Below are 14,216 nucleotides of genomic sequence, written 5' to 3'. Positions count from 1 at the left end.
AGCATGTGATCCCCCTCAGGGGCAGTTCCCATGGTCTGTGCCAACCTGAGCATGCTCTGTGGGGTCTGGAGCCGAGACATCATAATAATAACACCACAGTTGAGGCTGCAGATGCAGACATGCCAACTCTGCCCGACACTGAGGCTGGTAATTCCTGCGCACATGCAGGTGGAGCACACACAAGACGCAAGCTGACAGACTTTGAAAGAAGATGCTTTCTCCAGAAAGCATGCGGTAACATGACGTGTTGTATGAAAGCGTTGTTGGCTTTAAAATCATAAGAATCTCAGTTCAGCTATCGCTTTCACTGTCAGTGTTAGATTTAAATTTTTGAAGATGTAACTAAAGGTGTAAGAATTTGAAGGTAGCTCCAAAAATATAGGGGGCAGCATAATTGCTCACTGCAGCTCACTATACTCCTTGGCTGTCTAACTGAGGTTAGCTCTCTTAGCCGCGGAGCTCACAGGTTGACCAGGTTCAGCAGCCTCCCAGTGGACACCAGACTGGGACTGAATACAGCCTCCAAGACCGACGGGTGCCAGTTTGAACACAGGGGACAGAGTACAGAGGTGATTTACAGCGACTCTGACCAGAACCATGACTCCGAGGAAGAGAAGACATGGCAGACGGGGACAGTGGAGGCGAGCGGTGGCAGACAATGTACGGTTGTATTGTTCTCTTTAATAAAGGAAAATAGGCGTAAAATATTTCCTTTGCTGACACTTAAAGCTAAGAGGGCTTGTAAAACGTAGCAAATGTGCCAGCCGCGTACAACTTCAGGAGCTATCAGACTAGCTCCTATTGCGTTACAGTGATATAATGAGACCGGACAGGTCGGGGCTAGCTGGTTAGCATGCTAACTTCCTTCTCATACATTTGATACTGTTAGTTCATTTTTTGAATGTTTGAAATAAAAATTCTAGCCATGTCTCATATTTCCTTTAAAATGTCTTGATGCCAACAAAGAGTTTGGAATGAAAATCAGAATTTAAAATGAGCATGTTCATACCTTCTGAGGAAATAGGCTCTACAATAGGTCTCAAGAAAACAAAGTCTCAACAGTGCAGTGAATACGCTTTTGAACAAGTTTCTCTCCTTTAATCTTTTCTGAATATTTTGTAGATTAGAAAGTTTTATGTTTAATGCATTAGCATTTTGTTACCATGGCTATAATGTTATGAAACTGACACAGATGAAGAGTTCATTCTGTCTTCTTTCTATTACTTCTACTCCTATGGAACATTTTCAGATAATTTCTTCATGTTGCAAATGTGAAAAAAGCAACAAGGTCAAACAAAAGTAAAGGTTTAAAATGTTTTAATGGATGATGCAGCACTGATATGTAACAGGTACAGAACACTGAAGGTCAACGTTTTTCATAAATGCAATGGCTCTGATGATCTACAGCATTCACCTGCTAAAGCTTGTGACTAAGGTTTGTGCTCTATTAAATATAACTTACAGGCATACCAGCTGCAGTACAGTATAGAGAACGGTCTCCAAAGATCATGGGTTCCCTAATCATAAGTCTAATTCACAAAATGTGCTTGTTAAGTAAAAAAAAAATGTGCTTGTTAAGTAAAAAAGTAAACAAAGTTTAAACTCAAAACACAACAGAGTATTTATACTTTCTATTTACAGTGTACATATTTACATCAAAGCTTTTACAACTTTCAAGAAATACCTACAGTGCTGAAAGGGCTTTTTTAGTCCAGAAAGCTTTCTGATGTTTGGAATGACCCTCGCCCTCACCCAGCTCTGAGGCACCATTATAGCATTAAAATGACATTAAAGACAGTTCTGTACAGTGTTGGCAGTGTCTTTGCTCTCATTAGCAGGGTGCTGAGGCACACTGTGAGCTGCTGGATTGTGGACAGTCTTTGTTGTTGTGCTCCGTCAGTTTGAGAATGACAACCTTCCTCTGGAGCGTCTTAACCTCCTGTGGAGCGGGCTGTTCAACTACTGGTTGCACTGAGCTCTCAGTGACTAAGTCCTGGGGCACAAGCATAGTGATGATGTTTGAGTATCCACCCTGCACGGCCAGGTGTAACGGACTGAGCCCCTGCTCATCTGACAGGGTGCCACCATCTGGACAGTGAAGGAGCAGCTCTTTCAGGACTTCACAGTGTCCGTTCTCTGCTGCCAGGTGGCAGGGGGTGCGTAGGGCCTGGTTGGATCTGTAGGGGTCTGCCCCCTCTTCTATTAACATCTTGACAGTGGCCAGGTGGCCTCGCTGGGAGGCCAAGTGGAGAGGAGTGAGTCCGCTGGTGTTCTGGGCGTGGATATCCGCCTGGTGTTTGATCAAGAGGCGAGAGGTGCTGGTGTGGCCAGTCTCTGCCGCCACATGTAGAGGTGTGTTTAACCCAGCAGACGTCGTGTGAACATCTGCTCCTAGTTCGATCAGGATCCGTGCCACTCTGTACTGCCCTCTCTGAGATGCCAGATGCAGTGGTGTGCGGCCATCTGTCGTCTGCCCGTCCACGTCGGCGCCGGCCTGTTTGATCAGCAGTTTGACGATGCCCAGATGCCCTTGCCAGGCAGCCAAGTGGAGCGCCGTCCAGTTGTCCTTACCCTTGATATGAACATCAGCGCCACGGCTCAGCAGCACACGGATTACGTTCTCCTGGCCGTGCTGGCATGCCACATGAGCTGGCGTGCGTCCTTGGCCATCGGTCTCGTTGATAGCTGCCCCTCGGTCCAGCAGCAGGCGTGTGATGGCCTCATCCCCGTTCTGAGCCGCCCAGTGCAGAGCTGTGTACTGGTCTTCATCCTTGGCGTTGACATTGGTGCTGCGCCGACCGAGCAGAAGTTCTGCCAGGGGCTTCAGGTGCCTCTCCGTGGCCAGGTGCAGGGGTGTGGAACCACGGCCATTTGCAAGGTTGGGATTGGCGTTGTTCAGGAGGAGGAACTTGACGGCCTCTTCGTTGGCCAAAGTGATGGCGTGGTGGAGCAGACTGTCTCCACCATCGAGGAGAAGATCTACATCCTGAGGCTGGAGGATCTTCATCAACTTGGCAGTGTCTTTAGTCCTGATGGCCTCACATAGCTTCCGTCTCTGGACCTCAGCAGAATCTGGGCAGGAAGGAAGCAAAGGATGGGTTTAAGTCAGAAGTCATGAGTAAACATCAACTATATAGTACTTTTAGGTTAACATGAATAATGGTCCCATTTGTAGGTCGTTAATCAGCTCTTACCACATGTGCTTTCTTTCTCAAAAGACAGTGTGATGGAGTCTTGGGAGGAGAAGGCTGAATCTGCAGAGGAGATGCCGGACAGTCTCTTGCAAGTGTTCTCTTTGCTGTGACAGCTATCCTCCTTCACTCGATCAAAGCTCCTGGAGATCCCAGAATCCACCTGACTCAACAGCTCAGACAGGCTGTAATCTTTTTCCGGCAACATGGCTGACTTTGGACGCACTGGCTTGTTGTCTTTGACCTGGAAGGCAAAAATCCAGATAAGCATATTTGGACAAGCTGGTATTTGACAATCTGAACATTCCATTACATCTATACTCAGGTATGTAGCTGCTGCTCTTATCCAAAGCCACTCACAGTATAATGCCTATTGTTGCTACTGTGATAATTTGCTGAACTTGAATTTGATCGTGTCAAAATCACTTGAACACAGACGGAAGTTTAAAACGGCCTGTCCCTACAGACAGAAATCATTTAGCAACAGCTGTCACCTCTCATGAGCAGGATGTTTGTCTCTAGTCACGTACACAAGAGCACGGAAATGACACACAGGTGGAACTATCCCATCAGTCAACATTCCTGGTTCTGATGCAACTGTTCAAACACTTAAACAACTTAGGACATTAAAAGTCATAATCATGTCTAGAGCACTTCAGAGATAAGCCTCTCATTGTCTGGAAGTGTGGTTACACATTAATGGAGAATATATAGAGTCAGTTTAAAAGCTGTAACGAAGAGAAGGATTCACGTAACGCAACACAGCCGCTGTTGGTTAAAAACCTAGATCATTTTTATCGATTTTATTGAGGTTCACATGATCCACTGTTAAGAAATCTTCCAAAAATGTTTTCAAAGGTTCCAGAAGTGCCAAAATGAGTGAAACACAGGGCTTTTTCATTCAAAAACAGTCGTACCTGGTCACTAGTGAGTGCGTTAGGGGAGGTGGGCTCTGGCTCTGATGTTGATAAGGTTGGTGTCTTGGGCTCCTCTTGAGGTTTAGAGCAAAGCTCCTCAGCTTCAGATGTGATTTCTGTAAAGAAAACAGCTCTAGGTCAGGTTTCAGTAATACCAGGGATGTGATTAGGGGAGGAGAAAGGAAAGAAAAGCAGCACTAAAAGCAGGAGACAAAAACCTCAATTTAAGACCACTGCACTTAGATTCTAGATTATCCTCAAAGTGTCTGAAGGAGCTGAAGGTCTAGGATCAGTTTGATATTGATTTACCTCCTGTTATCATGATAAACAAAGGTTGACATTTGTTTTTTGTGATAGAGAGGCACAATTTACCCTGGAAGCTGGGTCTAGCATTGGGGTTTGTGGTCCAGCAGCGCTGCATGAGGCTCAGGAACCCTGTACAGGCCGAAGGTCGACAGCGTGGCACAGCACCCAGATCTGGACGAACCCCCTTCACCACCTTCACCATGATCTGAAGGATGTTATTCTCTCCTAGGGGTAAAACAATCATATAGGTCACACAAAAAATACATAAATAAAACACAATATGTCAGAGTTTTTCTTATTTGTGGGGCACATTAATCTGATCTGAAGCCTTTTTTTTCTGATGAGTAGTTCGAAGACATGTAACATGCTGCAGTGTATGACAACATAATTTAAGGTGCTGGTAGGCACCAGAGCCAACATAGATAGTTATGCACAGTTTATCAGCATCTCCCCATGTGCTCAGATAAGATGTGCATGCTGTTGTTTCCCATGGGAGCCAAATGGAAAAGCAGTTCCTGGTCTGGCCTCTGTCTATCTGACTGTGGGATCAGCCCAGTCAGTGATTCAGAACAAACAGGTAGAGGCCTTAATCACAGGTACTTCACCTCCCATTGTAGCCTTAATACCCTCCGCAGGTGGAGGAGGAAGATGGGAAGGGATGGTTACCAGGCCATTTCTCACTTTTTAATTATGTCTGGATCAACATAGGCGGTGCCAGTGCCAACCTGGAAACCCTCATCCAGACACTGGCCTTCAAAAGGAGCCAGATTCCTTGAAGTGAACTGCTATCTGATACGCCTGGGAAAATACACAATCTACTTGCTAGTCTGGCCCTGTCCAGTGCCCGCTCTGGAATCCAGCGAGTAAACAAATACAATACAGCACCTGTACACACACGCACACACGCATGCACGCACACGCACACACACACACACACACACACACGCGCGCGCGCACACACACACACACACACACCTTAAAAGGTGTAACCTCTACGTCTTTACTGGAAACAATGAAAGCCTAACCCTGCTAGGGAAATGTTAAAAACAGATTTTTTTTAAGCGGGATAAAAGTAAATATTTATGCTGAGTCAAACATTTTTTAAGATACCAAGTCAAATGTTTGACTTAGTAAGTAGAAAGTATGAGAAACTATCTCATAACTCTAAACTTGTATATGCTACATACTTGTAATATGATTTTTTTTTTTGTTCATTTCGAGCCATGCTAGCTGTGTGGCTAGCATGGCATGTTCAAACCCAGAGAAATCCTAATTTCATTCAAGGTAACGGTGCATTTCATTTGGTCACTTTACCCCCTGTAGTTGCTATAACTTCCGGGGAAACACAGGAAACACCAGATGATACTTCAGGTTGGAAGTCGCCTAACTAGCCACACTATAATTTACTACTGTTTGTATTACTCATTTGTGATGGGGCACTTTTATTCATTGCTGTGCTGCTTGTTTTGAATAACAATGAAGACTCCCATGATCCCACGCTACTTCACAACGTCATCAAACTCCATCTTTTGTTATTGTTTTGATTGACAGTGGCAGAAAAAACATACTATGAGTGTAACCCTGAAGTTTTTATCATCATCAAGTCAAAATTGTATCTTTGTGTTAAGTGCTAATTAGCAAATGTTAGCAGGATAACACACTGAACCATCATGGCAACCATGGTAAACATCACACCTACTAAATGTCACCATCTTACCATTGTGATGTTGACAGAGCTTAATTGGCTTGTTAGCACACTGGTGTCCGCATTTAGCTTAAAGCACCCAGGTGCCTAGTACAGCTGGGTTGGTTTAGGCATGAGAACCACAAATGTGATTCACCATCTTTCTTTTTACGTTTAGCGTCCCTGAATTTTCTCGGCAGGAATGGCTTTAATAAAAAAGATCTTCCCATCAGCTTTAGAGGAAATCCTCACTGGTTTCATGAATCAATCATAGTCTCACCTTGGTAAGGCTTCTTCTGTGTGAGAATCCCCCAGATGACAATGGAGAAACTGGAATGGAGGTAAAAATGAAATTGAAAGGATCAGCACAGGATAATTATCAAAAGACACTGCCAAGAAACTGGAACGTTTCTATTTTAAGCATATAACTTGTCCCTTACAACACTCTGACTGTATGAACCAGAATGGCAGTTTGATTCTGAATATATTGTCAACCATTTTGAAGGACACTGTTGACTATTTTCAAGAAAATGAGATTAGTCTGCCTTTATCATGCTTAACATGATGTAACTCGTGTGCTACCAAACCCATCTCCTACATGTGATTAATTACAGAGAATTATGAGTCAGAGCTTTACTGAACATAAATAAGTAGGGGAAAGGCAGACAGACAGCACCACCTATCCCAACACAACGCCCGACATTCACACAAAAAGGTTGCATGCAAACTGCTAAGAAAATCCCAACCTGTATACATCATGCTTGGTGTCCGACACTCTGTCCTTTTCAATGATGCTCTCAGGCGGCAGGTAGGCGATAGTGCCGCAGAAGCCATCTCTACTGATGTCATCGGCCCGTGACAGGCCGTTCCACCTGGCCAGGCCAAAATCAGATATCTGTGGTAGAAAGAGATCAGATAAGACCCTCAAATAGAATAAACCCCACTGCTTTCTCTTCTCATGAAGAACCGTGACACTGATGACTAACTTTGCCCGCTGAGTGTGACAGGCTGCTAAGCTCTTATTATGTGCACTCAGTGGTATGATGAGGGCAACGCAGCCATGTCCCAGCCTGTAGGAGAGGAGAGGCCCTTCACATTTGTGTTGAAGAGCGCACACCCACACACACACATTGACAGAGGGAGATTTAACAGGAGCTGAATTAATCCTGTCTGGACAGGCCCGGGTGAGGTGTTTACATCCAGGTATTAAACTCCAGGATTGAAGGTTCCCACCCATTGCTCTTAGTACAGTTGAGCTGTTCAGATGTTCGACAGCGGCTGACAGACACCTGTCTGCCCAGAGCGTGTGCAGGGCTGTCATTTAAAAATGGATGAAAGGGCATAGCGAACCAGCCCACAGCTGAAATTCCTTCTTAAACACTAAAACTGTGACTTTAAATCAGCTTTCAAACAATGATGGCTGTCAAATCATTCTCACAGCACCAAAAGCATTCAACCATACTTCAGACATTTAAGGCTTTTTGTAATTTCTGTTGTTCTTACTGCCAAAGAAAAACCTCAGGTTGCAGCTGTTCTGATGAGTTTTCTCAGTAATTCTGAAGCCATTTTCCCCACAGACATCTTTTAAACATTAACATTACAACAAAATGATTTGGACCATATTTTGTGTATTTTTTGTGATGAACTCTACCTTGACGTGATAGTGAGCATCCAGCAGGATGTTGGCCGGCTTCAGGTCCAGGTGGAGCAGCGGTGGGTTCATACAGTGCAGGAAGTTCATTCCCACCGCGGTCTCGTGGATGATGCGGAAGCGGAGCTCCCAGGGCAGCGGCTCGGTGGCCAGCAGGGTCTCCAGGGAGCCGGTTTCCATGTACTCCATGACGAGGCCCTGGGGGTCCTCACAGATCCCGTACACAGGCAGGATGTAGCGGAACTTGGCCGCCTCCATCTTCTTAGCCTCCTCGAGCAGCTCTGAGCGCTCCCTGCGATTTAAACAGATATTGATTACATCATTTTTATGTTACACAATGTCTGTGTTTCATTGTATGGGCTCTTCCTCTTGAGTGACTCAGCAATTTCAAGAAGTGCGAACAAGCTGCAGCTGAAACGAGGTGAAAACATTTCAAAGTATGTAGCATAGTTTATTTTTAACTAATCCCTCCAAGTCCACTGTCGCACAGATTATTATCAAATCCACCATCTCATCAAACATTAACCTAATGATTCTGAGGTCATGCTTTGCTCACTGAGCTGTAATACTTTGCGTTGCTTTTGTCCTAACCCAAATTCCAGCACATTACACATCATCCTCACTGAGCACCCAGCTATGCAAAATGTGTTCTAGCATTAACCTTAGAGGCTGTGACAGTGTCACCTCTGCAGACTTCTATAATTAATTTACCAACTTTCATCTCAAGTATGTGGATTGTGATCTCAACTGTCCAGAGGCACTTTTAAGGCCTTAAGGACATTCCAGCCCAGCTTGGAATGCATCAGGAGAGCATTAAACAGAGCTCTTGTTCTCTGTTGCTCAACCTTTGCACAGCTCCCTTTATCAGTCCACCGGCTCTGCTGACATACCTCAAACACAACTGTGCAGGTCAGTCGTGACCTCAGTGCCCATATCTCCAGCAGAGGTTGATTTAAAACAGCAAAGTCTTAATGAGGACAGATGAGAGAAAGATAAGCCACTAATGGTTGTATTTATTGGAATGTGCTTCAAAGGCAGAATTAGGTGAGCTGGACTGGGGATTTGTTTTTCCACCATTAATAAAAATGAAATTAGATGCACAGGAGAGACTCCTACATCTCCTCAGAGTCTTTTATGTGCCAAGTGTATCAGGTTACTAAAAGAGTCATGTTCTATAGGAGGCAGCCTGCCTATAATTCTCCTCTATAGTCAGTGCAAGTGAGGGAGGCCAGGACCCCAAATCTGCCAGGCAGGAATAACCAAACATGATATGGGAGAATGGGCGAGCACTTGTTCGCTAAATCCTTCATCTAATCCAAAGTGCTCTTCAGCAGCTCCTCAAAACCAAACAATGTCCCTGCTTTAACAGAGAGGCCTGGTAAGACCGGTTTTACAGCTCCTTTTATCGTCAGTGCCACACAGCAGCAGCCTGCAACCTCGGCAGACAAAGGTGGCTTTGAGTCTTTGAGCTGCTGAATGTTATGCGTGGGTCAACGAGGGCCGCCGTCCAATGACTGTTTATGTACTCTGCAGATGTTTGCAGATGATAACATCTTCGGTTCAGGTTCAGCGGAAGCTTTAAGTTGCACCGCAGGTTCTGAGAGGATGTCAGCCCCCCCTTTTTTTTATAGCAATGCTGAAATAGGCACTTCCTGTTTGTTGGTTATCTGTTTTAAATGTTTTGGTGGTGGTGACCGGATGAGAGATTATAATCTGATATCAGACCATCGAAAAACAAAAGAAAACAAACAAAAGAATCAGCTGAGTGATCAATTGAGGAAATATTCACTTGGATGTAGATATCTGTGTCTGGAGTGTCATCTCAGTGTCACATCATTTAGCAAGAACAGGTGCAACTCAATGACTCAGTGTCACATACGAATCAATCAGACATATTTGTCTACAAGTTAAAAGATTTAAGGTTCTTGTGAGGTAATTTATACTTGTATGTGTTCAAAGTTGACAAGAATGGAAAGTTCCATTGCAATGCAGGTTGTTGTGCTGCTGAAGGGGAACATGACACCGGTCACACACACAGTAGGACAGCTGAGCCACACACTCACACACTCACACACACACATTTTTCACACACATTTTTCTTTCCAAAAAAGTATATAAAACACCCCCTTTTCTGTCTTTTTTTTAAATAGAGATCCATGCAGAGCAGGATGAGATTCATGGTTATGCAAATTGTAACAGAATTAAAGAGGCTTGTGATATCTCTAGTAGCGCCTGCGGGAGAGGACCACCCCGCTACTCTTATTGACATGTACATTTATGTAAATGACCTCAGGGAGGTACCCTGAGGCCATTACATGAATACTTCTCTGTTGATTAGAGAGATCAGCAGTGAACCTTTCACGTTCATGTCTGGTTGGAGTAAGTGAACAGATATGGCCCTGAGCAATATGGGCCTACTTTACCCCTGGGGATGAATCAACAAGTCAATACTCCTTGAAACACAGTAAGTAAGTAAGAAACACAAGTAAGTAAGTAAGTAAGAAAAACAACAGTATCTGAATATCTAAACGTGGCCTCTTGTCTGCTGCTCTTTTTTTTTTATCTGCTCTGTGTGCCCAGACTGGCAGCCAGTGAGTCACACACAATTCCTGGTGTTCAACTTTCAAAAAGTCTGAAGCACTGAATGACTCTTTTATCAGCATAATCATAATCGAAGCCTCTGTCTGTCTACTATCTGGGCGAAAACTACTCATCAAATGATACACTTAAGAGACAAGCGCTGAGAACAGACAGATTTGACACCTGGGGCCACAGGAGGAGTACATAACAGAAGTAAAGAAAAAGTTTCCAAATGTTCAGCTAAACTTCTTGTTACACTATTAAATGTCTTTCTACATACACACTAGTTCAAAGATCAAACATCTGGCTTAACAGCTGGAACTTACTTGTCATCCACATGAAGGCAGGGAGGGCACTTGATAGCCAGCCATGTTTTCCACTGTACGTGCCGGACTTTGTATACTTGTCCAAATCCACCGGAGCCTATTTTCTCCCAGCTGCCAAACTCAGAGCAATCAAAGGTCCTTAACAGCCCCATATTCCCATGTGGAGAGTCCGGGACGTCCATATCCGTGTTGAGAAACCCACCAGCTGAGTAAATTCCTTTTTTGTTCGTCTCCAAGGCACAATCAGGGCAAGTGAACATACACACCGACCTGCCCGCTTGTGAGCTCTTCCTTGTTTTTCCCCTTGTCAAGCTCAGTGAGGCCCCTCCTCCTCTTCAGGTAAAAGTAGGGGTTGGGCCTGCTGCTGTGACATCACTTCCTGGTTTTGAAACACATGGAAGAGATGGAAAAATTCAAGACAGGCCACCAGGCACCACGCTGCCACAGTGTCCCTAGACAGATGCCCTGAAGCCTCAAGCTTTCTCATATTTCTGCCATGAATGGGAGAGAATAATCTCTGCTATGAGCAGGGGTCCATGAACCAAGGGATGAGTTATTTCATAAACACACCTTTGTTGCACTGTAGCCATTATCCAACTCAAGCAGCCTGAGGTAAGAAGAGGGAAGGTGTCCTAACAATAGGTGGGTTATGTGATATTGACCAGAGGGTTTGGGAATGTGTGGACTCATCTTCTCAGCACAAATCCACCCAGCAGAGGGGTCATCATGTTCTCTCATAGCTGTGGATCGTCATTACAAGGAATTTGCCAGTGACAGAAGTGTGTGAATGTGTGTGTGTTTCTGCCATGAACAGGAGAGAATCATCTTTGTCAGTTCTTCAATTCTAGTTCAGGGTCAGAAACAGAAAAGCAGCCATGAAGCCGATATGAATTAAAATGTTCTGCTCAAGGACACTTCTGCACTCAAACCGTCTTGAACCCGTGTCCTCTGGTAGCAGGCTGTAAATGATTAATGTCTCACTCATCATAAAACAAGCATGTAGTAGAGGATAAACCAACGTTATCTCAAATTACTCTGTTTTATAGGCTGATGTAAATGCAATGAAGCAAGAATACATAGAATACATCATACCCACAAATCATAGACAGTATGTGGTATCTGTGTTTCGTCAGCGATCAACAGTCTTGGTAGTTGTGGGAAAAAACGCATAAAAATGGCTGATTTGTACCTAAGATAGGCGCCCAGCGTTCTGTACTGCTGTAATGTTAGCTACCTAACGTTAGCTAGAGAGCATAAGCAATGTTAGTGTTGGCAAAGCAACCGTTCGCTATAATTAACAATGTTAGTGTTAGCTAGCGTTAGCGATGTTAGCTAGCATTAGCAATTATAGCTAGCCAGCTAAGGTAACTGTGCTTTTCATTTGGTCAAACTTCGCTATGACTTACAGGAGAGAGTCAGAGTGAGTAAACATAACGTGAATTAAACTTTCCAACATTACCTTGTCTTTGAATATTTGTGCCTGAGTCATGTCTGATAGATTTTCAGCAGTGGTGGTTGTTTAATGGTGTGTTCACCACCAGCGAAGCAAGTTTGAACGCAGGGTCATCTGTGCTAATTCACAAGTGTTGTTTCGCCCCAAACAGCTAGATTACTTTATTGTACATTCACTGTTAGTAAGCAGGCATCGAGGGTGTGTGTGTGTCTGTGTGTCTGAATTCAGGTCAACCTCTCACTAAAATCAGCACTCACCAGAGATTCTGGTTCTCTCTCTTCTTTTCCCCCTCTCCTCCCTGTAATGTTATGTTCGTGAAGTAAAGTACATTTCCCCTCCAGTCAGCAGTCAACAGTACGGAGTATAAACACACGACAATGGAGGTCAACTTTGTGTGTTTGCTGCTGCAGTCAGGTTGATAAACAGGAGTGAAGATAAATCCACTTTTAGTCCTGAATGTTAAAAGGTAATCTGTGAGCTCTCCTCCTCTCTACAAACAGAATTATTTATTCTGTAATGTTGTTTGCTGTCTGATAATTATCCAACCTTGTTTTACCTCTACCTTACTGGCGTTAACACATGATGTCATGTTATCACCCTACTCCACCCATTGCTCAAGATTTGCAAACTGGAAGGATGAGGTATTAAGACTGAGTGTAAATATATCATCAGGGAGGCTGTCGAGACAAAAAGCAGATGTTATTGGTCCGTGAGGAACCAGGCTACATTTCAGGCTGCTGGCTCTTGTCACTGCTGCACAGATCAGTGTTTGTCCCCCGAGCTGCTCGGAGGCATAAACATGAACAGCAGATAGAGGGTGAAAGTTGGTGGGCGGTGTGAACGGGAGCCTTCTGAGGTGTTTTTCCACCCTCGTCTAAAGTGTAAATGTATTCTCAGGCGTCACAACACCTCTTGATCATTAGAATGAGAGGAGCTTTTACTGACGTGTTAATTTAATCAGCTCTTTCAATCTGTGTTACTGCTCGGGGTTAAAAACAAGAAGATAAATCAGGATCGTCCACTTCGTCCCACTGCGAGAAAGTGTCTCCTTTTGTTTTGACTCAACTGAGCACCTCAAACACGAGGTGAATATTTGCTGTAAATAGTAAATCATGCCACTAGAACCTCTGTCACGATACAAACCACAAGCGCTATCTGAAGTTATTAGAATGTTGTATAGTAAATGTCAGCTTGTGACAGCATGTTCGTTGGTGGCAGCTCAGGTATGTGTTGGCATATTATTGAAAGTTTTAATTGCATCTTCCCACTAACCCCTTTCACCAGAAGTCTTTGAGTCATGTGTGTGGGCATGCAGGTTATCAAAAGAATGCAGCAAAAATGACTGTGAAGAATTCAGAATGACAGCTCTTTGTCCTGAACCTCGACAAAACTTGAAGTCTTGAATGCCCGGTGTTATTCTTCACTGATTGAGAGAATTTGTCCCAGAAGGAAATCAAATATTGTATATTGTTATGTAATAGCGAACATTCCAGATGATTGATTACTCAATTTTTCCCTCTGTGTGCAAGATGTTGGCAGGCTTTACTGCCACCTACTGTTGGTTTGTATTAAAGCATTGAGCCTGTGATAAGACTCAGCTTCAAAGATATATTTATGACAATAGTTGCATCAAATTAAAGCTAATTTGACATTATAAATAGTAAAGCAATGGGGAAATGTTACTACATCTGTCAGTGGTGAAGGTTTTTTCTTCTGTAGAGTTCGGTGCTGGGTTACAATATCTCTCTGCAGCTGTGTTTGATCGATCCAATATTAAACTGTAGTCCTAGATATGGAGAGTATGAAATGTTTCAATGGTTTGGCTTTTATAAAAAAATATTGTCACTCCTCATGTCTATTGTCAATACGTTGATTTTGTGGGTTAAGGATTTAAGGAAAGATAAACACACCTAAGCCCCAGTCACCCGTATCAACATTAGTAGAATAGATGTTAATGTTTCTGGTATTCATATAGCATGAGATCAGATCGATATCGAACCTCTGCAGTTGATAAAAAAATACATCTGAACTTTTGACAGTCAGTTTATGTAAATGGACAGCGCTGTGCCTGTGGGAGTTTACAGATTTGTTCTGAGTCATTTATTGAC

General features: G+C 43.7%; 1 protein-coding gene across 1 annotated transcript; it reads right to left on the bottom strand.

Moving 5' to 3' along the window:
* Positions 1 to 1,300: 1,300 nt before the first annotated feature.
* On the bottom strand, positions 1,301 to 10,931 carry ripk4 (receptor-interacting serine-threonine kinase 4). The gene is made up of 8 exons (XM_073479819.1): positions 10,656 to 10,931; positions 7,750 to 8,041; positions 6,845 to 6,993; positions 6,379 to 6,428; positions 4,481 to 4,639; positions 4,109 to 4,224; positions 3,195 to 3,435; positions 1,301 to 3,072 (listed from the first exon to the last, which is right to left on the bottom strand). Exons 1-8 carry the CDS (start codon positions 10,913 to 10,915, stop codon positions 1,832 to 1,834), a joined length of 2,508 nt encoding a protein of 835 aa, XP_073335920.1. The 5' UTR covers positions 10,916 to 10,931; the 3' UTR covers positions 1,301 to 1,831.
* Positions 10,932 to 14,216: the final 3,285 nt, after the last annotated feature.

This window comes from Pagrus major, chromosome 13 (assembly GCF_040436345.1).
Source record: "Pagrus major chromosome 13, Pma_NU_1.0".
NCBI lineage: Eukaryota > Metazoa > Chordata > Actinopteri > Spariformes > Sparidae > Pagrus > Pagrus major.
The sequence above is the reverse complement of the archived record's forward strand: the minus strand, read 5'-3'. Positions and strand labels throughout refer to the sequence as shown.

What these genes read in the sequence shown, in the direction of transcription:
- ripk4 (XM_073479819.1), bottom strand. Translation starts at nt 10,915, where the DNA reads ATGTTCACTTGCCCTGATTGTGCCTTGGAGACGAACAAAAAAGGAATT. An exon ending in ACCAAGCATGATGTATACAG is followed by an intron (nt 6,429 to 6,844) that starts GTTGGGATTTTC and finishes CCTCCATTCCAG; the next exon opens with TTTCTCCATTGTCATCTGGG. An exon ending in TGCTAGACCCAGCTTCCAGG is followed by an intron (nt 4,225 to 4,480) that starts GTAAATTGTGCC and finishes TTTTCTTTACAG; the next exon opens with AAATCACATCTGAAGCTGAG.